Source organism: Rhipicephalus microplus, chromosome 9 (genome assembly GCF_043290135.1).
Source record: "Rhipicephalus microplus isolate Deutch F79 chromosome 9, USDA_Rmic, whole genome shotgun sequence".
Classification (NCBI taxonomy): Eukaryota; Metazoa; Arthropoda; class Arachnida; order Ixodida; family Ixodidae; genus Rhipicephalus; species Rhipicephalus microplus.
Genome location: NC_134708.1, coordinates 52,018,515 through 52,045,433, shown reverse-complemented (window position 1 = coordinate 52,045,433; position 26,919 = coordinate 52,018,515). Strand labels below are relative to the sequence as shown.

Sequence of the window (26,919 nt, the reverse complement as noted above, 5' to 3'; positions counted from 1 at the left end):
AAGTGAATGATGATGACTGGTGTGAAGCGTCCGTCTGTCTGTGCGTCCGTGCTATTGCACACACTTCTATTGGATCAACGCTATCTAGAAAATGAGACGAGAAGTGGCGTCATCTAAGTTGGACTAAGAAGACTTTCGCCGCTAAATGTGTTTAGTGATTTCGTGTACTTTGTACTTTACTATATAAGAGCGTATAACTGTCCCATGAGGACCTGTCTACAAAAATTTCCGTGCATACGTACCCACAGGCACAGTGCAAGAGTATTAGGAATGAGTGGGTAACGATTTAGAGTACTTATAGGTACTCTACTATGGGAGAGAATAAAGCCGTCCCGTTGGCCTCACACTTAATGAGGCCCAGGTGACAAAAAAATTGCCCGCAGCTTCCCTCGGGGGAACACTGAGGAGGATGCGGACCATATAATTGGTTAACGGGGTGTTAAAGTGCGACTTACTTGGGTCGATGGCTAAATTGGTTAACGTGGTTGTGAAATGGGGTGTTAAATTGCGACTTACTTGGGTCGATGGCTAAATTGGTTAACGTGGTTGTAGGAGGGGGTGTTAAATGAGTGAACACGTACACACGTATGCGAAAGGGCGGCGCTGGTCGAAGGGACGTCGATCATTGTGTTTGTGGATTCGTTGGAATTCCTTTCACCGCGACCTTGGACGTCGACGCGCCGTACAAACCAACCGACGAGCGGCAACTGAGCGAGCGAGCGCCGACCTTGAGTATATATACAGCACGACGGCGCATGCACTGTCAGCTGTTGAATGTTCTCGAAGCGCGACGCCACATGCGCGTCCACTGGAGAATCAGGAGAATTGTAGATGTCGAACGCGGTGTGTAGAGGAGGAAGGGTGCACAGATGGTGGAGGAGTGAAGCGCGCGTGGTGTGTAGAGGAGGAAGGGATGCACAGATGGTGGAAGAGTGGGCGACGGCGCGACGGCGCATGCGCGCGCGTCAGCTGTCGAATGTTCGAGAAGCGGTGCGGACGGCGCGGACGGCGCACTACAAGGCGCGAGTATAAGATGCTCCGCATCTAAAATTTCGCCATGAATAGTATGCTTATAAATAGTATTTACGATTTGGAGTACATGGTACTCTACAATGGGAGTGCATAAAGCCGTCCCGCAGCGGAAATTGCCTGAAACCTACAGAGGTGCACCCCGCATAGCCGGAAACAAAGCAGTCCACAGTGTCTTCATAATAAAGGTTTGATAACTCGCAAATTGGCGTACTTTTATAGACGAATCCTTAAGAGACCGCGTTACGTTTAGTGTCCCTGGTTGCTTGTATAACACTAGAACGTGCAGGCATTTCTTGACCCAAATTATGACGCCAACAAGTAGCCAAATGTTACATGATAGTCATAAGCAACGAACTTTTATTTTTCAATACGCCTAGCGCTTATATTAGGAAATGAAAAAGTACTCTATTGTGTGGTTAGAAAAAGTTGTTAACGATTTAGAGTACTTGGTACTCTATTGTTAAACAAATACCAGTTATCGCAATATATGTGGCACGGGCACCGAATTACGCACTTAGTTACCTTCCAAGCACGTCGGGTCAAACATTTCAGTCAGGTTCTAGTAATAGTAATTTTTAAAAATATTTTCTGAAAATTAAAACAGTACGAATTCTTTGGATTCAGCTCAAGTTACGAGTTACATTGGATATCAGAGCATATGGTAACATAAGAAAGCTGCAAATTAACTGTGAGAATAAATATCGAAAATTAAGTTTGTTAAAAAGACAAGTGCTTTTCTAGCGCACAGAACTAGTGTATATGCTTCTAACGGGAGCAGAGTTGCGCATAGGTTTTCCATCTTTCCCGCCTATGCGTCCAAGTTAAGCAGGAAAGCCACCACTTTCGAATGTAGGAGCCGATCGACGTAGCCCGACGGCTCCCTGTGCTTTTTCGCTCGTTCATAACGGGTCACTGGCGCAATGAATTTCAGTTCAAAGAAAAAAAAACATGATAACTCGAACAAGCAGTGAATTCATATTAAACTAGTGCTATAACTTCTTCGATGGCATACACTACCTGAAGTAATATTTTTTGTTGTTTTAAATAGCAAACACAAAAACTGCGACAGACACGATTCAGTACAAATTAAGTTAAGGAAATTGTTCGTTTCATGTAGTTTTAGACTTAGCGTTTGGAAACATTAGTAGGTGGCTCGGGAAAACAAGTACTAAAATTAGCACTCTGTAGTTTACAAATGACGCAAGCTGACGAGGCCATTGCGTTTATTTAGGTAGATATGGCAGAAGTACCTCGGTAAGGCTTCAAGCTCTATACCACCCAGTGCTTGGACAGAATTACGATGTTTTGATAGACCCTCAAAGTGAATACTCGCACATTCACTCGCGTACGTTTTTATCGTTCTGTCTCGTTCGATTTCTGTCAGTCGCTGACCAGTGGGCGAGAATTAATACGTCCTGTTTGCTATCGCCTACTCAAGTCGCGAAAATATTGCCACGAGACTCATACCCTATACGCAATCAGAGAGGTATATTTTGAGTGATTAAAGTAACTAGAAGAATAAGGATGGGGTGGAGCACATTTGGCAAGCACTCTCAAGTTATGACAGGTAGATTGCCACTATCCCTAAAGAGGAAGGTATATAACAGCTGTATCTTGCCGGTACTTAGCTACGGAGCTGGAATCTGGATACTTACAAAGAGGGTTCAGCTTAAATTGAGGACGACGCAACGAGCAATGGAAAGGAAAATTGTAGGTGTAACCTTGAGAGACAAGAAAAGAGCAGAATGAATTAGGGAACAAACGAGGGTTAAAGATATCATAGTTGAAATAAAGAAGAGGAAATGGACATAGGCCGGGCATGTAGCGCGTAGACAGGATAACCGCTGGTCGTTAAGGGTAACTATAACTAGATTCCCAGAGAAGGCAAGCGCGTTAGGGGGAGACAGAAGGTTAGGTGGGCAGATCAGATTAAGAAGTTTGCGGGTATTGGCAGCAGCAAGCACATGACTGGGTTAACTGGCAGAACATGAGAGAGGCCTTTGTCCTGCAGTGGACGTAGTCAGGCTAATGATGATGATGATGATGATCATTTTGAGTGTGACATGTATGAGAATGTGTATTATAGAACGTGCTGTCACGCTGGATTAAATAATGAACCGTATCGAACTGCCGACGCATTCGATCTGCAGTGACGGACGATTTGGGCGGCTGACGAACGCGATTTCGTGAGCAATATAGGCAGGAGTGCCGAATTCCCCTTTACTCAATTAAAATCCCTCGCAATGTTCATATATGAACTTTAGGCGTTCATACTTTCCAAAAATACCTCTCCGCTCGTGCATTTGAGGTTATGGGCACTTTTTGTCTTACCAACTACGTTTAGCTGCTGGTACCCTAAAATGCTGTTTTAGTGTTTCACTTCCCTTTGCTAATGAATAAATATACACACTGACCACGATCAAAACATTGCGCTCACCTAAAGTGCACAACACAAAAATGGCAAGACCCTTCAGCTTCGCCTTTAAGGGTTCAACGCGATAGCGGTATCGTGTCCCTAGTGCGCACTGAGTTCAAAATGGATTGTGTCAGTGAAGCTTCCGCCTACAGTTACATTCTGTGTAAGTTGTAGCATGGTTTAAATCACACGTGATTGTACGCGTGAAATCTTTTTGAGCTTGCTGTGCACCCCACTACGTGGCAGGGTGAAAGGCGGAGTAGCGTGTGTGTCGTTTGTAGTGGGTGGCCTGCTTTAAACCATGAAGTCATGATAATCGCATGTTCTGAGGTCGACAATGTACGCTTGCACGAGGCATTAGAACCTCACGTGGGCTGTCAGTTTTCCATTATTTATTTTATTGGCATCTTTCTCGAGTTTTCGGTCTCTCGCAAGATGATGCTTTTTGGCTCATAACCAACAATGCCGCCGCCGACACCGGAAATTCTGCGAAACGAGCCATTTATTGCTATCGCGTGAAAACACCACCATAACACCTACCAAAAAAAGATTCGGCACTCAACTGGATTGCCTCGGCGGACTGCGTAGGACAACAATGGAGAGAGGGGAGAGGTTCAGGAAAGGTGACACGGCAGTGGAGCAGTGGTGGTGGTGAGGAGGTCGCCAGCACCTGCGCGGCCGTCAAGTTGGCTTCCCCTAAAAAAAAAAACTCCTTTTTGCGCTCGTGAGCGCGATTAGCGAATGGGGGCGCTAGCGGCAAATTCTACCAAAGGCGGCAAATCTGCTACCTAAAGGTAGCATATACATTAACTCTGGAGCAGTTGGAAGCGTGGAGAGGAAGAAGACGACAAAGCTGTTGCTGCTTGGCTAAGTAGCTTTGTCTGCATTTATCTTTTTTTTTTGTTTATATTACGGCTCAGCACTGCTCAAGACGTCGGACGACTCGAAAAGATACCTGCCGTATCGGCGACCGACGGGTGCTGCACAGCCCGCCGCGTCGAAAGGTGCTATAAGAAACGAAACAAGCATCAGGGAGAGCGCCGCCATGACCTCCCAAGGTGTGACACCAGGTCAGAAGCACCAGCTGGTTTGCGCAAGCATACCTGACTGCAAGCGACAACACAGCGTTGAATCAGAGGACGAATCAACTGTCGTCGGGGACCCCAACGGGGCGAACCTCACAGATCTAGACATGGACGAGGGTGGTTTCCGCCTTGTGCGATATCGCAAAGACAGGACGGTGGGCATTCCTGTGTTTATTGCTCCAACATCCGAAGGAGCTAACTTGAGGCAAGTGAATCCTATTGACCTGTACTCGGAAATTGAAACGATTCTCGGTGGAGCCCCAGTTAAGAGCCGTTTCACAGCACAGGGAGCCCTGCTCTTGGATATAGAGACAGAACACCAAGCTAATATGCTTCTAGAGACCAACACTATCTGCGGCCTTGCCATATCTGCCCGTGTACCACACAGCTACATGAAAAATACATGCATTATAAAAGGGGTCCCAAGATGGTACTCGGACGAAGAGCTGTTAAGGTACCTGAGACCTCAGGGAGTATACCACGCAAGAAGAATCATACGACGGGTCCAAACCTCATCCTACGAGTGGGAATCAAGGCGCACTGACTCTGTGGTTCTCACATTCGCTCCCAATTCGGAACGTCCAGAGAAGATCAACCTTGGCTTCACCAGACACGAGCTGGTAGACTACGTGGAGACGCCGCCACGCTGTTTTAAATGTCAGCGTTTTGGACATGTTGCTAAGCACTGTCGTGGGGAACAAAGGTGTAAGTGCTGTGGGGGGCCTCATGACTTTAAGACGTGTACAAGTAAAGAAAAACTTGTGTGTGCAAACTGTGGTGGCGACCACCCAGCTAGCTACGGCCGATGTCCATCACGAACAGCTGCGCAGCGAAGAAATAAGACGTTTGTCCTCGGCCCGAAGACTGTGAACGAACCATCGCTCACAAAGAAGACGTCCGGCGCGCCACAACATGGTGGTTTGGAAAACGAGTACGCAGGAAATTTTCCGCGCCTAAATCCAACAAGAGCTGCTACTGAGTCAACGCAAGTGCTCAACGTTGGTGAGGAATGTATCACGAAAGAGTCCGCCAAGCGCACCTACGCTGATGCACTGAGCCCACCTCAAGTACTATCTGGAAGCAAACAGCAAGAAAACCTCGAGCCCGTTATTCGCGCTCTGTTCACCGCACTACGTTCACACGTCGCTAAGATGCCTGCGAGTTCAACGAAGGATATGTTGGAAGCAGTCCTGGCTCTAGAGTCAGTGTTACTTTGCTCTGCTTCCACAAACACACAGTAGAATAATGGCAATGTCTCGCCCACCTGGTCTATTTCGTCCTGCAAAAGTGCCCTTAAAAATGCAATAGAACTGCGCTGGTCTTCTAAAACGTCTGTGCGAACTCAACCTTTTCCTGCGCGACATTCAATGCCGATTCTAGCCCTCTCCAAAGCTGGTCTACCGAATGCAAGGACGCTCCCAGGGTACACCCGACACGGCAACCCGAGCATAACGTCGTTTGCAAACGGAAGCGCAATGATATACGTAAGGCGGGAAATACCTCACGTCACCTTACCAGTGCAAGACCCCTGTTCCAACTCACTGGAAGTCGCTGCTGTGCAAGTGTGCCTGGGAAACCGAAAACTGAGTGTGGTATCGGTGTACATAAGCCCACGAAAAAAGGTCTCCATGGAGACTTTCCTAAAGGACCTTTGCACTCAATGTCCCGCTCCTCGAATAATATGTGGTGATTTTAACGCACACCAATACACTCTGGGGAGATAAGAGTGTACATTTTTGAGGCAAGGAACTTCTAGCAGCTGTAGATACTGCCGACTTATGTGTGGCGAACGATGGCAAACCTACATTTTTCAGGCCACCAGATTCATGGAGTGCAATAGACCTTGTACTTCACTCCACGGACCTTCTGGTATCATCGACCACGGCTTCAGACAAGATGGGCAGCGACCATTTCCCCATATTCACCAATATCCTGGGATTTCGAACTGCTGGTCGACAATTCTGCAATGTAACACGCTGGGACACCTACAGAGAAGCGTTGGACAAATCCACTGGTGAGCTGTTCGCAGATATGTTGCAAAGCAAGCGAGCAGCAACTTCGTTGCTAAAACTGCCCGACCATTTTCCTGCTCCTGACTTGAAATTGAAGAACCGCTGCGCAGCACGTAGACGGGCGGAGCGGAAAATGATGAGAACCAGAGGAAATCTGTCTGCGAAAACCGAATATAACAGGATAAACGCTGTGATTCGTTGCCATACAAAAAAGTTAAGACGAAATCAATGGGACGCTTTCTGTGAGAGTTTATCAACGTTTACGCCCTTGACAAAGATATGGGCAGTAATAAATAGTCTTTCTGGGAAGATCCGAACACACAGGCCATTCGAAGCGCTCGCTTTGAAACAAGGGATAGATTTGCAAACCCTTGCAGAGGATTTCGCAGACGTGTACACATCTGGTAGATCAGCAGGAGCGGCGATTCCTCTGTCACCCCAGCTTTCTCACACGATGGATACGCTATTCACCTTTCGAGAGCTGGATATGACACTTAGCAAATTAAGAAGACGCTGTGCCGTGGGTCCCAATTTCATCAGTAATCAAATGCTGACAAATCTACCATATGAGCGAAAAAGGGCCCTTTTGGACATATTTAATCATGTCTGGAGCACGGGAGAGATCCCATTTGTTTGGAAGACAGCATGGGTGGTGCGAGTCCTAAAGTCCGGAAAGGATCCTACGAGCCTCGCGTCATATCGACCGGTATCTCTTACATCATGCGTATCCAAGTTGATGGAAAGATTAATATGTACAAGATTAACTTGGTACCTTGAACACGGAAGACGATGGCCATCGTGTATGACCGGTTTTCGCCCACGACTGAGTGCTCAGGACAGTGTTTTGGACCTATTAAGCCACATCGAGCACCACCACGTCAGCGGACTCTCGACACTCGCCGTCTTCATGGACGTTGCCAAGGCATATGATTGTGTACTTCAGGCAGGCATCGTGAATGGGCTCCAAGCCATGGGTGTTTCCGGAAATGCTCTTCGGTTCGTACATGAATTTCTCAGAGACCGCTGTGTACGTGTTAAGCTTGGAAATGTAACGAGCGAAGAGAGACGCGTTTCCCTCGGCGTCCCACTAGGAAGTGTTTTATCTCCCTTGCTTTTTAACGCTGCCATGGCCAGCCTTCCCGACACTCTGCACTTAGCTCTGAAAGCAGTTGAAATATCCATCTACGCCGCAGACATCTGCATTTTGATCTCAGGGTACCAGCACAAACGTTTGGCCCGGATAGCACAGAGCGCTATTTCAATCATTGAGCGTCACTTGTTGACATTTGGCCTATCTTTACCAGCGGAAAAATCGGCCTTCATGCTCTTCCCTGGAGCGCGACGGAAGTTAACACGTCTGTCGCTGAATATTCGAGGCCACTCAATTCGTTGTGCAACAAGTGTCCGTTTCCTGGGCATTACCATCGACAACAAGCTATTATGGCGACGTGCGGTTGATGGTATAGTCACTGCATCAGGGCAAAGGATCAACGCTCTTCGTCGCATGGCAGGGGTCCGTTGGGGCAACAATCCTATGTCCTTGCTTAAATTGAATGATGCGCTTATAACAAGCCGCATTCTTTATCAGCTGCCCCTGATATCACCATCACCAAGCCAGTTCAAACGCCTAGAGGCAGTGCACAGAAAGGGTCTTCGCTTGGCGATGGGAGTCCCTCAGGTGGCTTCAAACACGAAGGTCACCAATGAAGACGAGTCCCTTCCGCTCCGCCTTTTGGCGTCTCAGGCCTTATTGACGCAGCTGTCAAGACTGGGCGAGTCCTTCGCAGGCACGGCGCTTCTCCGGCGGCTAAGAGCAAGAACTGGCTCACATTTCAACGCGGCACTGAACACATTTCAATATTTAGGCTTGAAACTGCCTAAACGGCGCCCTATGGACCCGCCATGGTCTTTTGTGGATGTTGCGTGTAACTTCAGCGTACCCAATCTACCAGCGAAGCGCACCATTCCAGCCGCGGAAGCAAAATTTCTTGCGCTGGACCACTTGAGCACCATGTACCGCAGCCACCTACAAGTGTACACCGACGGATCAGTGTGCACACAAACGGATAGCTGCGCAGCGGCTTTCTGCATACCCTGCCTTGGCGTGTCATGGTCGGGCCGCCTGGATCGCGTGGTTTCGTCCACAACGGTAGAAAGCGCTGCAATCACGGCGGCTTTGCGAAAATTGCGATCCTTTTCTGCACGAGATGTTGTAGTGCTGACGGACTCCAAATCGGCGCTACAAAGACTGCATCGTGGTCTACCTCAAGAAAAGTTCACCAGGCAATGTCTGGCACTAATCAAACACCTAAATGACACGAGTTTTAATATAATGTTACAGTGGATCCCATCCCACGTTGGCATTGAGGGCAATGAAAAGGCTGATGCCCTTGCATGCGAAGCACGTACATGGTTTTCAAAAGTAAGAACTCCCAAGACTTACCAGAACAACAAAGATGTGATACGCAATCCTTTCAAGGCGATCTACAATTTTCCACACCAAGCATGTGTAATTCATGGACTTTCTTGTGAAGAAGCGACGCTGTTGTACCGCATAAGAACCGGCTCCGCATACACCCTGGCCTGGTCATTCAAGACTGGGAGATACGCTTCCCCGTTCTGTGCCTTCTGTGGTGACATTGAGGATATTGAACATTTCATTTGGCTTTGCCCACAGTTTGATGTGCAAAGAGCAGCGATGATCCGCACCTTGCGAAAAGGCTGTCATAGGCACCGGACAGTTGATGACGTCACCTTTCCTGAAGGACCCGCGGCAACTAGGAGGAACGTGCAACGAATTTTGTTAGTCTTCCGGCGAGACACTGGGCTGTCTGACACGTGGTGACATTTTCCAAATTCAGGAGATGCTCAGGCGGAACAATTGCCGGCCATGCAGGCTAGGCTAACCCCGCCTGCTGCAACACCACCACCGCCACCACCGCCACCACCAGTTGGAAGCGTGGTGGTATCTGGTGGCGTTAATTTCAATCACTCGCTTCTTCTCCCTACGTGGCCTCCGGGATCCACTTTGCCAGTGCGACGAGATACAAATTCAACCCAAGCATCGACACACGAACACTAGGATCGACCCACGAACAACGATGTGTAACTGCCATTGCGCGACACAGCTCAAGGATAAAGGTCGTGTCAATAATTTATTTATTTACTTTTTTTCACTGAACTGAACTTACATGTTCTGAAAGGGAACGTTAGTTGAGGGGTGCTTCGAACAATAATGTTGCTTGAAATTAACAGCTCACACACCGCTAACGAAAAAAACAAACATTGATAATAATTATGGAATATAGAGTAAAATGTATGGAAGTTCAAGCCCACAAAATAATCACTGCATTAATAAATGCATTAATATTTTTGAATTAATGAATGGTACCAAAATGTGAAAACCATTTCTGAGGCAGAGTACAGTCATAAAATCTGTGACCAGGTAAGGTAGTCGTGATAGATAATCGGGATAGATGGTTGGTCGGGTTAAATAAGAGAAGAAAATTTTTTCTCTCTTTTTTTTTTACGAAGAGCCCACTGCAGGCGAAACCATCACCAAAGTGCAGATGTGCGCTACTGGCAGTCGACCAGAACGATGTCACTGTTCACGACAATGGTAGTATTGGCCCTATTTGTTTTGCCTTTATTAAAGCACGTTCGTCATGCGGGCTCTTAATTTGAGCACACCTGGCACACATGGCCCACATGTGTGCCAGATGTGCCACATGGCCCACGTCTCGCATCATCTTCAACTTTGCCACGGGTGACGCCCCGTGCATTTCACCCAACGTAGTCTGCGTTTGACTCGGTTCTCAAACTCTGCCTATCCTCCGAACGCAAGAGCAACCCCGCAACGCGGCTTGGGGACCCATTGTCCTGGGTCTTCAGAAAATCACCACGCATCGATCTTCAGAAAATTACCACGCATCGTGAGGGTGCGCGTCCTGAAATATTTTGTGCAGGAAGGCCGTGCATGGATACGTGCTCGTCTGAAGCCGCCTGCCTGAATTTTACTGGCTATTTTGTAAATTCGCCCTTCAATATAGGTGCGAATAGCTGCTTTAGAAGCACTGTTTATGTGCGTTTCGGCAGTGTTCCCTACTGAAAAATCCTGTACAAATAGGACCCGTATCATACGATGTTATTGGATACGGGGATTATGGGCCATATGGGGGATACAGGGATTACGGGCCATATGGGGGATACAGGGCTTATGGGGCATACAGGGGTATATGGGCCATACAGGAGTTAAGGGGTTTGTGGGTAATATAGGTGATAGGGGTCCGAGGAATTCTCCGGTCCTGCTGAAAATCATAATATAGTGCAAAAAAGAGAGAACAGTCACACAAAACCACACACCATATAATTTTAAGCAAGCATAAACTAGCCCAAAAACAAGTCCTTCCGCAGAACAACCCCGGTTACTTTGGGCATGTAGTAAGGGTCATAAGTAATGTTTGCCTAAGCATGGTAATAAGGCTATGCCAGTTTATAAAGTGTAAAAAATATGAATATGCCACAATGGGCAATTTAATGGTGCTTCGAAAGTGCAGTTGATTAAAGGGGTGGAAGTGTTGTATGTAGTGTAGTGTCGGGACATTTGAGAAAAACAAGACAAATACTTTTGCATCCTCGAATTTATTTATATGATCAAACATTTTGCAAGGAAGTGTGTTTATCTTTCTCAGCCTGCTAGGTGCACGCATATCTGCTGGCCGATTCACAAATTTTGCAAAACCATTTGCTTAGTACTGGGCAAACACATGTAGCACTTACTAAATACTTTAGTTATTTGTTTAACTGTAAGTTAAAACATAAAGCAAAATACCATAAAGAGTACTGACACAAAATTTTGTGGCTAATATAGCCTACGACATCGATTCCCTTGAACATGCGTATATCTACAAATTGGATGAACAATTATAGCTCAGATGGCCAATTATATGAATATTAAAGTTTGCGTGCCTGAACCAGTGCTATATGCCGCATCTCGCATCATTGAATCACTGAAAGTGACCTGAAGCTGAGTCCCAACTTCCAGGTGCCACCATTGTTGCCGAGCTCAGAGTTGGCACAGCTACATTATTGACATCATAGTCGTTGTTGCCTTTTGGCCACACTTGTGCTAGCAGGCTACTATTCAGCGACTGCTGTGTCCATGCCTAATGTAAACATGTGGAACGTGAGGATGCCCCAAGAAAATCTTTGCACCCAAACGAGAACGATCAACTTGACGACAACGACATTGTGCTGCATATGCAGCAGCAAAAGAATGTGAGCACATAACGCAGGCAGCACGGAAGTGCGTCAGTGTTCTGTGTGTAAGGAGGAAGAAGAACAATACGCCATAGTGGGCCATCTCTTAAGCCAGAAGCGCCGAGCGGGAGCTGTTTGCCCCAGCGGCTTGATTACTGTGTCGGTTGTCACCGCCCACTTTCACTATTGATAGACCTGCTGTGCAAGTGCTTACACCTGGAAGCCCCGTTTATGTGTACCATTTAGCACACTAGCTGGCATATATTTGTTGCATTCCGTGGCTCGTGTTCTCAGAGCTGTGCCAAGATAAAACTAGTCTGTAATAAACAGACAGCAATTGTCCATCTGTCCCATGCTGCAGCAAGCAATCCGCCACATTGTGACTAATAGGCTGTCAACAATGTTAATATTGCAAGACAAAAATTTGCGTCAGTACCTCTTTAAGCAATATTCACTAGCCACAACCTCCAAATTTCTCACTGTCAGGGCCCCGTTCAGGGGCACCTGTTTGTCCTCTTGATGCACAAATACTCCAACACGGGGCTACTATGAGGCTCTTGTTCTGAAGCTGAAGGACACTCCACAGGAGCTTTGTGGCCTCCTTGCATCACGACCGCAGCCTCGCCCACTGCTCCTTCTTCTGCCTCTCAAATGAACCTGCAGAAGAAAAATGTCTCTGTAATCGTTTTTTCTGGTGTGGGAGTTAACATCGTTACACTCACTCTCAAATTATTGCTTTAAAACTTAAAACTTACTAGCACAACTACTTCAAAGAACAAAGTTTCAATAGTGAAAACTGATCCAAGAGGTTCCACAATTTTGAATTCAAACAGGTAAATAGAAGGTCTCACAGAAGAATATGCGTGGAGCTCTAGGCACGTGCATGAGTTGTGATCTGTGGTCTTAGCACAGCATTTAGAAGGGCACATGTCTTTTCTACTGAGAACGAAAAATGGGGTGAAAAATGTGAAGTAAACAATAAGTAGGGGTACACAAATATTCATATTTTTGAATATCTTTTGAATAATGTTTGCTATTCGATTCAATTTGTACTGCAAATTTTGCTATTTGAACTATTATAACTTACCAGAGACAAAACAAAGTCAATGTCTGACTGATAGGGACCCTCCAAATTTTTAATATGTTTCACCTCATCACACTCGTATTGCGTGAAAGCTGCCTTTCTGGCTCTGCTACGGTCACAAATGTACTGACTCTAGAAAAGGTTGATCCTAACAAGGAGATGATAGGTGTGGCAGAGGCAAGGGCTTATTTATAGTGGTTTTTGACCTGAAATTTGATCAACTCTTCGGCTGCATGAAATCGTGCATATAAACACATTCGTGCATACATAAATTCAATTGTGCAGTGCCTTATTCTTTATAAGGCAACTACGAAATGCCACCTTACCAACACTTATCAATTTTGCCAAAAGGAAGACTTTCATCTCATAAGAATAAACATTGGAAGCCTCTCCAACTTTTTTCTAGAATTTCACATGAAGTATTTGAAAAAAATTCTAGAAGTATACAAGAAATTTCAGAAAAATATTCAATTTGCACACACACTTCAATATTAGAATTCACTTTGGCACACATACTATAACAATAAAGTTCAAGAGAAGTGGGAAAATCAGAAATAGTTGAGCATTTTATCGGACACTTGTGCCACAGAGAATTATTCTCCTTGTTCTTCAAGCACTTTGAAGATGTTGAAGCAGGCAAAACCATATAAAGCATAGCCAATTAAGGGCACACTTGCACCAGAGAGAGCTTTTCCTCCTGTTTTTCAAATGCTTAGACGGTAACATTTAATGTCCAGCAATTTAAGGGCCCCGGTCATCTACTGTCATCACTTAAATCGTTTTCAAATTGTTCTTATAAAGTGTAGCAGATGGCAGATATACAGGAATTAGGCATACTAAAATGGGCATTTCTTTCACAAATTCAGTATAGTATACACAACACTCTCCATGAAGCAATTTAAGTCGCCCAGCAACCCTTTTCGGGCATGGTCAGAAAATGCTGCCGAGGGTAGTCGAGGCACCTGAGAGCATGTGAGACAGACATAATAGGGCAACACGCAGCTTGTTATTCATAATTTATTATCAGTCACCTGAAAAACGCTGTTTCTCCTGAACAAATAAGGCTCCGAATTCAACTGACTGCGCTTCAAGTGCAATGTGTACAACCGAAACCGGAGGCTGCCACATGCCCCTGCACCTGTTCGTGATTACACTGAAAAGAAGCCCCATGTTTGAAGAAAAAAAAGGGGGGGGGGGAATAAAAATAAAAAAGCTCAAGTTTAGAACGCACGTTGATAAAAAAGCATAGCTTCTTGTCCCCCAGTCATCCCCTCCCGCGTGGCTTTGAGTGAGCTCACTCGAACGAAAGGTAAAAGAAAGTACGTAAAGCATGTGACGAATTCCTGTAGCTCCGCTAGTACTTCGCAGATTGCAAAATTTTTTCCAACAGTCGATTTGGGATGAATAAGTTTCTCTAATGAAGACATTTGATGATTACTTGGAAAGGCTTTTCAGGGCTTCTTCATTACAAGGCAATGCGAACATGTGCCTGTAACATGAAGGTAGGAACTCTTCAACCTGATATGGTTTTGTTATGGCACAACGTAGTCATCACAATTCCAGCTTCCAGTTTTAAATTTAGTCGACCTGTTCCAAAACTTTACCCACTGTACAAACCACACCTTTAAATCAGTAAACTATTCAAAAATGAAGAAAATGCAGTTATTGTGTGAGCAAATACAGTACATGGATATAAAAAAGATAAGTGCAAGCAGCAGGAGTGTAAATGGCATGCATGAGGAATGTCGTGGAACTGGTAGAGATTAGTAATAATGCATCAACAGCAAACAAAACAAAAATTTTCAAAAAAAAAGCACAGCTGCCTACTTTGTTGTTTATGAGGGCCAGAACTGTAAGCGGCAGTCCCATCACTGGGTGCTGCCCCTCGAAAAGCAAAAAAAATTTATAATTAAGTCAGCTATAAAATAAGGTGATTCCACACAAGCATGCAACCACAGCTGACACAAATGAGCACTTAAACAGCATTAAAAAAGAAGCGCCCAAGCACAGCCCCTAATGAGCCCTTTGCAGCTACACGAGCTATCAATAGCTGTTTCTCTGAAGCATGCATGCTCCTGCACCCTCCTCTGAAAGAAGGCACCGCGCAATAGCCAGCATGCTTCACACCAAATGCTGGTGCAAAAGCCCCCCGAAAAAATGAGAACTCAGGACACAATGTCATGTGGAAGCCGCTACAGTGCTATGAGAAAAGCATGCAAGAAACTTATTCATTTCAAGCCTTTGCCTTTATTTTGCTATGCATGGATGAGTCATGTCAATATTCCTCGAACCAGGGTGCAAATGGCAACTATTGGCACCCTTGTTCAAGAATTATAGCAATTGAGAATCGATATTAGCAGTTACCTCTTTTGGATTCAATCTCACTTAACTCTACAAAACAAAACGCTGGTTAAAGCAAATGTGAGTGCTCCCAAGAGTGAAGGGTTTTTGTGTTGTTAGTGACTAATGACGAAGTCTGGTGAGTCAACTTACGAGTCCATTAAAATATGATTATCTTTTTCACCTATAGTTTCAGTGCTCCATAAAAGCAATATATTGCATAATAGGTGCTCCAGCTGGCACCTTGCAGCGTCTCGTGGCAGTGTAGCGGCCTCCCTCCACATGGATTTGCGCCTTGAGCTCTCAATTTTCACAGCTCACACATATCTCAATGCACAAGCATTTGTGCACCGACTCAATATTTATAGCTGAGAGGCCAGAACTACAAGTAGGGGGGGGGGGGGGGAGTCGAGGTTCTTTGACATGCCCTCCTGTGAATTTCTTCCCGGGACATTCTCATAAAATATCTGAGGTGCCATCTCTTTGAATACAGATTACCTTACTGGGTTGCAGTCACTATATAAAGGTCTGAGATTGAAAGGTTGTAACTGGAGCACCAATTATGCAACACATTGCTGTTAAGGAGCATTGAAACCATGTGTGGAAAAGATCATCAACTGGAGCACCAATTATGCAACACATTGCTGTTAAGGAGCATTGAAATCATGTGTGGAAAAGATCATCATATTTTAACGGACTCGGAAGTCTACTCACCAGACTTGTCAGACTTGCAATGAGCAGCGAGTCTGAGTCCACTAGTAAGGCCTAAGGAAAAAATATATTTCATGAGTGAGTGTGAATGATTCGCAGATTTCTTTTTAACCTATGCAGGGTGCTGCTCAATATAAGCACGCAGAGACAGGGTAAATGCAGAAGTGGTTCAGCTGGTAAGGTAATGTGTTATGATATAGAAGAGTTCTTCGGTTGTCCAGAGAAGTGTTACATTATTAAGTAGTACCATCGATCATCTTACATCGCTGCCGAGAAAAACACTGACCAGAAAAAATTTGAAACAATGCAGTGTGATGTTTTGCATACAAAACAGCTCCTAATAGCACCTTAATAGGGCATCAGTCAGTCGGTCTATGATGAAGATTTTATAGATGATGCTGTGCAGTCACTGAGGAGGTGTTTTGAAAGAGAGTCTCGACACTGAGGAGTAACAAGTATTCACCGACTGCAGCAGGGGAGCTCCTGGTCAATACTGCAGTCTACATGGAGGGACTAGTCGGGCTGGTGATGAAATCATTGCTTGAAGGATTGAATATTCTGGAGTGCCTGAGTTTCATGCTTGCGATGAGTAATACTTGATGATTGTCTCACCATTATTGTTAGACCCATTTGAGTTGTCAAGTGATTTAACTAGCCATTCATTTAGAAAAAAATATTGCAATGGCAATTATATGGACACTTTCAACAGCTGCTACCATTGAACATAAGGGCGCAGTTATGAGTGCTGGTGCGTGCTATTTGGATAAATATCACTACACGACTTGTTTACGTGGTGTGCTCTCAGCACTTTCTATTCGTTGAGACTACCGACAGCACAAAAACCCACTCACTCTCCGCAGCACTGACATTGACTTTAACCAGTGTTTCGTTTTGTGAAATGGAATCTCAAGAGTTAAGTGCTAACCTTTGTATAGCATTCCCATTTGCTCCTATTTCCTTCATTGCTTCGTGCTTGTAACAAAACTCTGAGCTAAGACTTTATCTTTGGACCCCAACCAGCATTTGCTGGCGTGCTAAAACAGGGGTACAACAGCCGAAATAGCATTTGGAGCAATTTTTGGAGCAGCAAAATGTTACTTTTGGAGCACTAAATTCCAAGTTCGGAGCTGGTTATGGAAAAAAAGAACATGCATTTTTATCATGACATAGCGAATTTGGAGCACTATAAAAAAAGGTGGCTTACATTTAGAGAAAAAACATGTATAAACAGTTCAACATAACCTAAATTATGTAGTGTGAGCATACTATTTACTACTATTTCAATGAAGGTAGTATTTTGAACCACCTCGCTAAGGAACCAATGATAAAGTCTATATTAGCGTTTACTGAACCTGTTAAATCAATTGACAAACTCTGAGAATTTCAATATCAATCTGCCGATATTGTGAGCTTGAAATTTGGAAGATTCGTAAAAACGAGAAGTAGAGGTGGTGAAAAAAAAAATTGGCGCACAATTTAGTTTATTTCTGTAGAGAAGCATAAATGTCACACACTGCTTCAAATGATTGACAGTAGCTTATTTATACGTCAGTAATTATACTGGTACTCAGAATTTAATGGTGTACAAACGCATAAGTAACTGAGCAAGATGTGAAGTGTCCCAGTATCGCGAACAGCCCCTTGTAAATCTCAACACGCTTTTTCGCGGGCACCGGTCTAGTGCGGCAAAGGTGACTCAAGCAGCTTTAGAACGAAAGTCAACAAATTTTCTTACCGCTCACCACCCCCCTCCCACCCACCCTTTTCAGCATGGGGCTATGTGCCGCTTCGGCTACCTTGCAAGACGAGTTTGACCAGATAAAGTAACAACGGCGCACCCCCGTTGCCCCGGCGACGGTACTAGATATCTATGGCCAAGACCGTGGCAAGGACACAGCTTCCAGCCAAAATTTGTTATTTGCCACTGCTAAGGTAATCAACACCGGCATTTACAGCACGTCGAAGCCTTATTAAGCCATATCCGCGTTTCTGGCAAGAGAACTTACATTTTCCGCGAAGGGTTGGTGCAACACATTTTTGTTTTAAAGTTCTGCCATCCCGCCGATACGTATCTGTTGTGGTCAGCGGACCGATAGACATGCAGTGTTGTTACTTTATCAGGTCGATCACGTCTCACGAGCATAGGGTGGGTGGCTAGATTATTTTAGGTATATTCTAGGCAGTTTACTTCGGGTTTGCACGCTTTTAGTGATGGTGCAAAGCTGCAGGTGGCCGACATGGCCTGCATTGCTCACCGCAATTAGTACACCTGAAAAAAAATTGAGGCTTGCTGGGCATTTTGGCGCAGCGTGGTGCAATTTTAACAATTTCACGGGTTTGGCCCAGCTCGGTGCAACAATCAGGAATTGTATCAAATTGGCGCGATTGGCACAGCTGCTGCACCCCTGCTAAAAGGGCCTGATGTTAAACTGTTCAAGCTTTAGCAGTGCATTTTGGGGGATGTTAAGTCAGCCATTGGAGTCTACCTGGTCACTGCCTCCAATTAAGGGGTAGCAACAATAACTTTTCTGCTCTATGTATCTACTTTGCCATTATTGAATATGACAGCTCTGCAGGTGTATGTAAACACTGCCTTACTTCAGAGCACTGTGTTGATTAGAGAAGACCGGCAAGTCCCAGACTTCCACAAATTTTTTACCCTATTGTAATCATTTTTGAGCATGTAATGATAGCAACCAGAAGTTTATACTAATTTGTTCAGAGCCTTGCGTTCTATTGACCGAACCAAAGTATGGTTTACTTTATTTAAAAAATTGCATTTTTTTGCTCCTGTACATGATTTTGGACATTTTGCACACTTTCTTTAAGATCAAATGAAAGTTATTCTAAAGGATCAAGTTCAGTTCAGTACACCACCATGTGTTGCTTGAGTACGTGCACAAACAATCAGCATGACATCTTTTGCCATTTTAAAATTATCATACTGACATAACAAAAAATGCCATTTCGAGAAGATGGAGTTCTACATATGCAATAAAATTGCACATTTTTTTTTCTGTGCTGACTTATTTTTTTTACTGTGCCACCTTATCTATTTCACTGTGTCTGACTTCGGTAAATGCTTAAACAACACTAGTTGGACAGCCTTTTCTTTTTGCTAAAAAATGCTAACTTCATGCTTTTCGTCAATTTAGAAAGAAAATAAGCTACAAATATACCATATATAAAAGGGCCATTTGCTTTCAGGTCGCTTTTTTCAGTTGATTAAAAAAAGATACGCAGGATGAGGACAATACTGTAATATATCAAGCAAGCGCCCCAACATAAGCAAGTTCCATCCTCTCTCTTTCAAGATATTTAAAACATGTACGAACAACTAAGCAAGCACTCCCCCCCCCCCCCCCCCCCCCGCCTTTTTGCCATTTCTGTAGTTTCCTTCACTTTCTTTATTTAGAAGCGCAACGAGGTTGCAGAATCATAGTGAATTCATGTATATTTATTAAAGTGTATCAGTTTCGTTGGAAGCACATGCGACTTTTTCACCATAATCTTGATTTTTTGATGCAAGACAGAGCAAGAACCCCCCCCCCCCCTCCAATTCTCGTCACATTCACCATAGTGGGAGCACTCGCTCAGGATTGCACGGTACACGAAAATTGTAGAAAAAGAATCTGCTTTCATGTCTAGTAAACAATGAAAAAGTACTTTCTTCTAACGTTTGCTTACCCTGCTCCCTTCATACACAAAATTAATAACATAACCCTTACAAATATTATTTAGTTCTGTAGCAAGGAAATATGCTGCCCACTGATATTTTGAACTGCTCTTCTGTCAAATTTATGAACAGAATTCAGAACTTATCTGAACACCTGTATACTATACAATGTGCATATTTCTTGCTCTTACTTGCTTTGTACATAAGTTCGATTTATTGTCCTCACATTTTTGTGTATTCAAGTTCAAGCCATTCCTGCATTGGCCCGAGAAGGGGCCTGCAATATTGTAAAATAAAATAAAAGTAAGCTACTTCGAAATTCACATAAACTTGGTTCCCTACACTGACAGACACACGTAGTTTCAACCCTGTTCAAGAAGCATGAAGTTGGCAGACTTGTCACTTATTCTGCCCATTGAAAACATCAGTGCTATTGAAAGCTAAATTTCTTAACAGTACACACTTGCCTGACAGCTTCTTCTTGAAGCATGTGAAGCCCTGTCAAGGTGAGGCATCATTGGGAAGGACTGTGGTAGCGGCTCAGAAGTTGTAATACTGGTTGTGATGCAGCAATGGCTGAAGTGAAATATAGGTCGTGGTGGTGGTAGCAGCAGCTGCAGTGTTTCTGCCGAAGGTGCCTGACCTGGAGGATATCATTGAAACCTAAGGGGTGACAGATAATAGGCATTAGAAATCATGAAAAAGAATGTTCACTACATTATAGAAATTTGCAACTTAGAGTAATGGACAGCTGAGCTTATTGGTAGAGATTTATGTTGGACTTCTGTGAACATAATAAGCGAGAAGCGTAGCATGTAAAGGGTGTGTCGTGGGTAGTACCTACATTCACAACATAGCTCAGGGGCTAAATAGAGTGATAAACAGATACAACATAAATGCATTATGGCCACCAATAGACTAGGTACTAGGCGAGATATAATGTCATGCTGAAAAACATCGAGAGGGGACAAGAAGCTGGACTCACATTTGTTTCGTAAACACACCAAAAATTTTGTTGATTACCATACAGGCGTAAAGTAACATGTTCCTTTTAGCTTCGGCCATACCTACATAGGGAAGATGGGCCAGTGTTAACTATAGATGAATGAAAAAGAAGAGAGCGCGAACTACAGGCTCACCGAAAATTCTATCTTTAAATTGTCGAAGGTGTGTTGAAAGCACAGGCCGACCAAAAAAAAAGAGTGAAGCTCACTCAATCGCAAAATGTATTTGCACATATAGCTCATTCAGATTCTCATTTATGGCCCAATCCGAGTTTGAGTGACTCGGCTTGTGAGGGAGTTTGCCGACCTATGGCTGAGAGGGGTTCTGAAGTCTGCCATTCCTTTCCTCCAAAGCCTCTATTTGTTGCTCAATCCACTCGTTCAATTGTAAAAATTTTCTCTTTCTGGAGGAGGCTCAATCAAACAAGCTTCTAATTGCCAGAGCCATCCTACAGGGCTCTTTTTATTTCTTGAATCGCTGCCTTCTGCGACTTTTTTTTTTTTGGAGGGGTGGGGTGGGGGGCCTTGGGAGTGTATATAAAACCCAAAATATTACCACTCAGTAGAGACGCTCTAAATGCCATAAAATCCAGAGTAAGCACTCCTGACAGAGCAAGCACCTCCCTACTTTCTTGCTAAATAGAGGTGCTAAATAAGTAGCCTCTTCTCCTCTACCACCATCTTCACTGTTTTCATTTGCCGAGTGAATGCGAAATAAAGCCGTGTATGCATGGGCATTCAAGAAAGTGCTTAAGTAGACGCACAGATGTGCATTTTTTATTCTCAGTGATTCTTCCACTTCCACGTTAAATATTGACCGATGACTGAGCAAGAGCCTACTCTTCAAACCTTGTCGAATTATCATTCACTCTCCAGGAGCACTTGCCGAGAATTTTTCGATAAACACAACATACTACAAAGTCTGTACTTTCCAGTTACATGTACCTCAAGACTAGAGTTGCAGTAACTACCTTACTAAGTCATATATTACTTCATAGGTAGCCATGAATATTCACTTGAATATCATACTGTCTGCTGTGTTGCTGACCGCAACAACTGCATGTGCTCCTTAATTTATAACTATTCAATAATTGCACATCATATTTGCAGACTGATGTTTATACAGTGATTTACCAACATGAATTTATGCAAATCATTACAAAATTAACTGCTTCATGAACGTAACAAACATATAGTCAGCATGAGTATAACTTGAGAAGCTTGCTTTGGCATGTTGACACTCCGGAGATACATTTCAGCTCATAAAATACAATGCCTATATTTTTCAAAGTCAAACTGGCCTCCGAATAAAAAGCAATTAAAATTTCATGATGCAACGCATATGTGTTGTACGATTTCTTTAGTGTGCCTGTCTATCTTATGAGGTCACAGCTTTCAGTTCTTGACGCAAAACCCATGTAAGCATGCCTCGGATAAGTGTGAAATGTGTGCTAGAATTCAATTTCAGGGTGCTGAGCAGTGCAGTGCAGCTGAAATTCATCGAATATTGAGCAACGTGTACAGCACCACTTTCAATACATGACAGCAAGGCACTGCAATAGTGTAGAAAATTAGAAGCATGATGTACAATATTTACAATGCAAACTGACTGGGAATGAAGCAAGTGTAAAACTATGATTTTGTTGACTGAACGGATCAGATAATTCGGTAAAATCATGGGGTCAGAATTTTTGGGCTGAGTAATTCATTTCCCAAAATATTGCAGTCAGCTCAATACAGCACAGCTGGTATACCATGGTTGGACACAGAGTGAGACTCTAGTGCTGCAAACTGCGTGCAGTCAGTTCCTAAAATGCTGACTGGTCATGAAAACAAAATGATAAACGGGTGCCATTTTGACATTTCTCTGGCACTACCATGATGTACTCCAGAACTAAAGGTGCAATACAAACAGAAGCATTCCGATAAGCGCAAAGAAATTCAAGTGAACCTTCCCCAAGAAGAAGTGCATGGCTGCTGTGTTTGGGGAGATAAATGGTGGTGTTTCCTTGATAAAATAGGTGAGGCTTAAACCCACAAAGACTCATGAGATTTGCCATCTGCATCGGCTCCTAGTTAAAGATATTCGTGACACGCTGTTTCGCTGGCCACGCTTTTGGAGACGTAGACAGGGCTTTTCTTTCAATTGTGTTGAAATTTAGTCATTTGCACAATCATAGTCAGCTTTGCAGCTGTCGAAAATAGCGCCAAACGGGAAAAAATGTTCAGATTCCCTTCGAACAAAGATAGAAAGTTGAAGGAAATTTTGTGGAGAGACATGACAAGTGGTATATGTCTAGCGTAAGGTGAGTAATATTTATCGACAATCCTGCATGGATGGTTTCGTTTGACACATTCGGTATTTATGTACAGGCGCTCCAAGCAAAGATCCATGGCAGGTTGACTACGTGCCATCAAAATATTGGCACGTCGAAAGAGAATCTAAGGCGCCAAGACTGAAGTACAAAAGTCGTTTGGATGTGTAGTTTTCATCAGCACAACCACAATCACTATCTACACAGCTACGACAAGCATACGGCATTTGTTTTAAAATGCACGGCCGCTATGCAACGTGCAGCCAGCTCTGAGCTTGATACAGAAAACAGCAAGACAGAGCAGCCAACAGCCGCACGATATCATGCCAGGGGTGACACCGTGGAATGCACGGCACCAATTGCAGTGATGTATACACAATTAGTAGTGGTTAAGAAGGTGACGACTTCGTACCAGTTGGAAAAAATGATGTGTCAGTAATGCTATGTAGACAAGAAAGGGCGCTCCACTATTCTATATATAGAACAGGTATACAATGTGTTGCTAGTGATTTCAACTGTTCCTCCAAGCATTCATTACGTAGTAAATTTATTCATACCTGATCTGGTACACATGCGAGCAGGACAGGTAACAAGGCTTAACAAACACGGTGCCTGACTGTGAGGTGAGCATCGCCTATACCAGCTTGTTCACAAAAACGATGCAATGCCGAAACGCCTAAGAAGCTCGACTTTACTAAATAAAAGTCGATGTCATTCATGAACATTTTACCAGGCCGTCACCGCTGAACACGTAGTTTTAGTAACATATGATACTCATTGCACATGATGAACGTTGATACAAGATACTATATATCCAACAATCTGAGACAGCAACAGAGTGTTTCAATTGCAAATGCAAAAACAGCTGAGCGCCCTCACTGAGGCAAACACGCAAAAATAAGCGCATTAGTCGGTGATGTGCATTATTATGCAAGTGTAAAATTATTTGAAAGACGTGACAACCAAGGCCACGCCACTTAAAAGAAAACACATAATTGTGATAGCACATACAGTCGGTTGTTTGCCACTTCAAATGAAAATATTATTTGGCAATCACAGCACATGCTTCTCTTTTGTGGTCAGTCGTAGTTGCGGCCATGCTATTGTGTGCTAGAAATTTGCAGCATATGCGTCGGGATACCATGAAGAAAGCGAGTGACACGGATAAACGCCAATACTCAAGGAGTGATGCAGCACGCAGAGAGCCATTGAAATGGTAGCTGGTGCAGATGGCACGAATCCCATGAGCCTTTGCAAGTTTATGCCTCACTTATTCATGGGACATGGCATGACCCTCACTGCAGTATTGTAGGTCTAACTCTCAAATGTCTACAGAGCGCAATTAAGAATAAGCAAAGAGAGACATAAGACACTGTCTTTTTTTTTTTTTTTTTCATGACAACAAGGGGCCACAGAGGAAGCAGCGGGAAGTTCAGTCGCCCAACACCATACAGACTCAACTTAGCTATCTCTGATTGCCATATTTTTGCTAACATAAAATGCTGGCTAGGAGGCCTGTGCTTTCACCCGGTCCTGTTCTTCGCTCTGCTGCTTGATGCAGACTCGCTTACTGAACTTCTAGGCAGAGAGTAAAGGAAGTTGCAAGGCAGACAGTTCTGATGAAGCCCTTGATCAACATTTATTGTGCTGAATACTAAATCACTGAGACTCTTACATTACTAAGTCAAAAGTGTGGTTGCTAACTATTAGTGCTGTTCTTTTTCTTTGTAAGAATCATCCCGGCAAAACTGACGTATTTACGTGCGGTGCCAGTATTGTTACTAATTATTTCTGTACCATTCTCCTTTCTTGTAATTCCACTGCAGCTTGGGCTATGCTAGGCTGAGGTATTGTGAATAAATAAATTAATGAGTTGGTGCTACACACTGTCAAATGTCTGAATCAAAATGGCAAATATGTACAGATGTAGCTGGTATATGTACCTAAACAATTCAAATTAAGCAGTCTTCATTTTCGCTCTGGTTACTACTTCACGACCGAACAGAACTTGAAAAAAAAAAAAATTGCAACATAGAATGAGTGACCCTTGCCTAGCCAATTAGCACAAATGTACATGAATGAGCGACTATTGTATAGACGTGCGGCTTGTGAAAGCAACCAGGACATTGGAAGTTAGCATTTTGTATATGTTGTTAAAATAAGTTTTACTATTAAACCACATTTACCTTCCAAGTTCTGACGTTCTTTTCACAGTCACTCTGGTAGAAAAGATTGTGTTGCACGGCGAGTCGTTTTTTTTCTCCATCTGCACGAGGTCAGTAAAAATAGTTTAATCAGAGAACACATAAAGTTGGAGAGCAGGCTACTATAAATAACCACACAAATGAAAACGTAGAATGTGTGACTATTACATGCGAACAATAAATAAATGCAATGTAGTGCAGGTTTGCCATCAGGAATAGCGACGTCGACTTGTTCATATATTAATAACTCTACCAGTGTCACACCGGACATTTCCAGCCCCATCAGGGCCGACCCGAATGCGGTTTTTGATCGCGATCAACAGTGCCAGCTACAACTTAGGTCACTGTGCAGCCGCACATAATACATTTTGATCCAGATCGGTCATGATTGCGATCGAAAGATCCCATGGGACACGAGCGCGCGGTATCAGGTGCAGCATGCCAACATACACAACACACGGATAAAATGTGCCACATAAAAAAATAAAACACACACGCACTCAAACATGTTTTCGTTGTGCCCTCCTTTGTTCGCCTAAACGCACGCCAGCGAAAACGTCATGGAAAATAAAATGACACTCACCTCAAAGAAGGTGGACATCCCTGTAATAGCAGCTCTTCTTGATGTCCTTACCCGGCTCACTTTGCCGATAATGGCCTTTTTTGCCATATCGGCAACGCTCAGCGATATGAAGCACTTCTCGAGGTTGTCCACAACGGCGCGGTAACCGTCTCCGCAAATGACGAACGTGACTTTTGGTGCACCCCGCATTTCAAATGACTTCTCACGGTTTTACTGAACCACATCTGTTTCACACCTGCCGCACAGTTCGAAGAGGCATAGAGGCTGCACACAGGAAACGTTTAAATCCGGTAGCACAAGACAAGCAACAAACCCCTTCGCACAACCTGCAAGCGCCATATTGACGACGAATGACTCCGAAATGGGCTTGTCTTGGCCGCTTGTCGTTAACCGACTCTCCCGCAGTTACAATGAAAAAAAAAAAAAAAAAACTCAAAGCTGGCGAGAAAGAGAAAACTCATTAACACAATTTCAAATTCATAAACTCACGTTTTTTTGCACGCATAAAAAAGCATGTAGTAAGTTTGATTGGTCTCAATAGATTTTTTTTTCACGCTACCAAAAATTTGTATTTTGGCTTCGGTAGTGCGGCTCTCAGGTGGTGTTGACTTATAGCTCGTAAACATCCGGTCGCGCAAAAATGCAAATGGCAGTTAAGCATTCTGCGATGACCCGTTGATTCTCATCGACGCAGTAACAAACTGGACCTACCTACAGCGGAGAGCATGTGGAAAAAAAAAAAGCTTTTTTGAACTTCACTAAGGTTCCCAGCTGATTATTGTTCAGCAGCATGCCGTGACGGCATACGTTAACTGGCGTACATAAGCATACATAATCGCCAAAAGAACGCGACCAGTACACCCAACTTCGAGGAGACCAACAGAAAAAAAAACATATAAAAAATAAAATTCGTTCATGTTAATCTAGATTAACGACGAAAGCATAAAGCGCAGATCTGCGAGATGTTGACTATTTTTTGTTCAATACACAGAGTAATGGTAGAGATATTCTCGTCTGGGCCCTGTAATTAGTGTGTGGTGTTGTTTAGAATTTTTTCACGAACCGTGTTACATAGATGAGTATTCAGCTGACCTTACTGTATCTGTAAGCATTAATATATTCTTTATCTTGTATATGCATATGCCAGAATTCAGCGTAATAGTGTAAAAACAGCTGAGCTGTGGAGAATTATCTTTGG

At 43.8% G+C, this 26,919-nt stretch overlaps 2 protein-coding genes across 5 annotated transcripts in view; one reads left to right on the top strand and one right to left on the bottom strand.

Annotated features, from left to right (window-relative positions):
• Positions 1-26,919, top strand: part of LOC119163826 (uncharacterized) — a 124,335-nt gene that overhangs the window by 27,897 nt on the left and 69,519 nt on the right. The gene's annotated exons all lie outside the window — the stretch shown is intronic.
• Positions 10,992-26,127, bottom strand: LOC142771789 (uncharacterized). Of its 4 annotated transcripts, none has more exons than XM_075873652.1 (4): positions 25,722-26,127; positions 25,121-25,200; positions 20,083-20,278; positions 10,992-12,461 (listed from the first exon to the last, which is right to left on the bottom strand). In XM_075873652.1, the coding sequence occupies exons 1-3, from the start codon at positions 25,908-25,910 to the stop codon at positions 20,269-20,271; spliced, it is 279 nt and encodes a 92-aa protein (XP_075729767.1). In that variant the 5' UTR covers positions 25,911-26,127; the 3' UTR covers positions 10,992-12,461; positions 20,083-20,268. The 4 variants fall into 4 exon arrangements, with proteins under 4 accessions (XP_075729767.1, XP_075729765.1, XP_075729766.1 ...); XM_075873650.1 differs by lacking the exon at positions 25,121-25,200 and adding an exon at positions 15,943-15,993; XM_075873651.1 differs by lacking the exon at positions 25,121-25,200 and having other exon boundaries at positions 20,079-20,278.

What these genes read in the sequence shown, in the direction of transcription:
- LOC142771789 (XM_075873651.1), bottom strand. Translation starts at nt 25,910, where the DNA reads ATGCGGGGTGCACCAAAAGTCACGTTCGTCATTTGCGGAGACGGTTAC. An exon ending in GGATGTCCACCTTCTTTGAG is followed by an intron (nt 20,279 to 25,721) that starts GTGAGTGTCATT and finishes GTCACCCCTTAG; the next exon opens with GTTTCAATGATATCCTCCAG.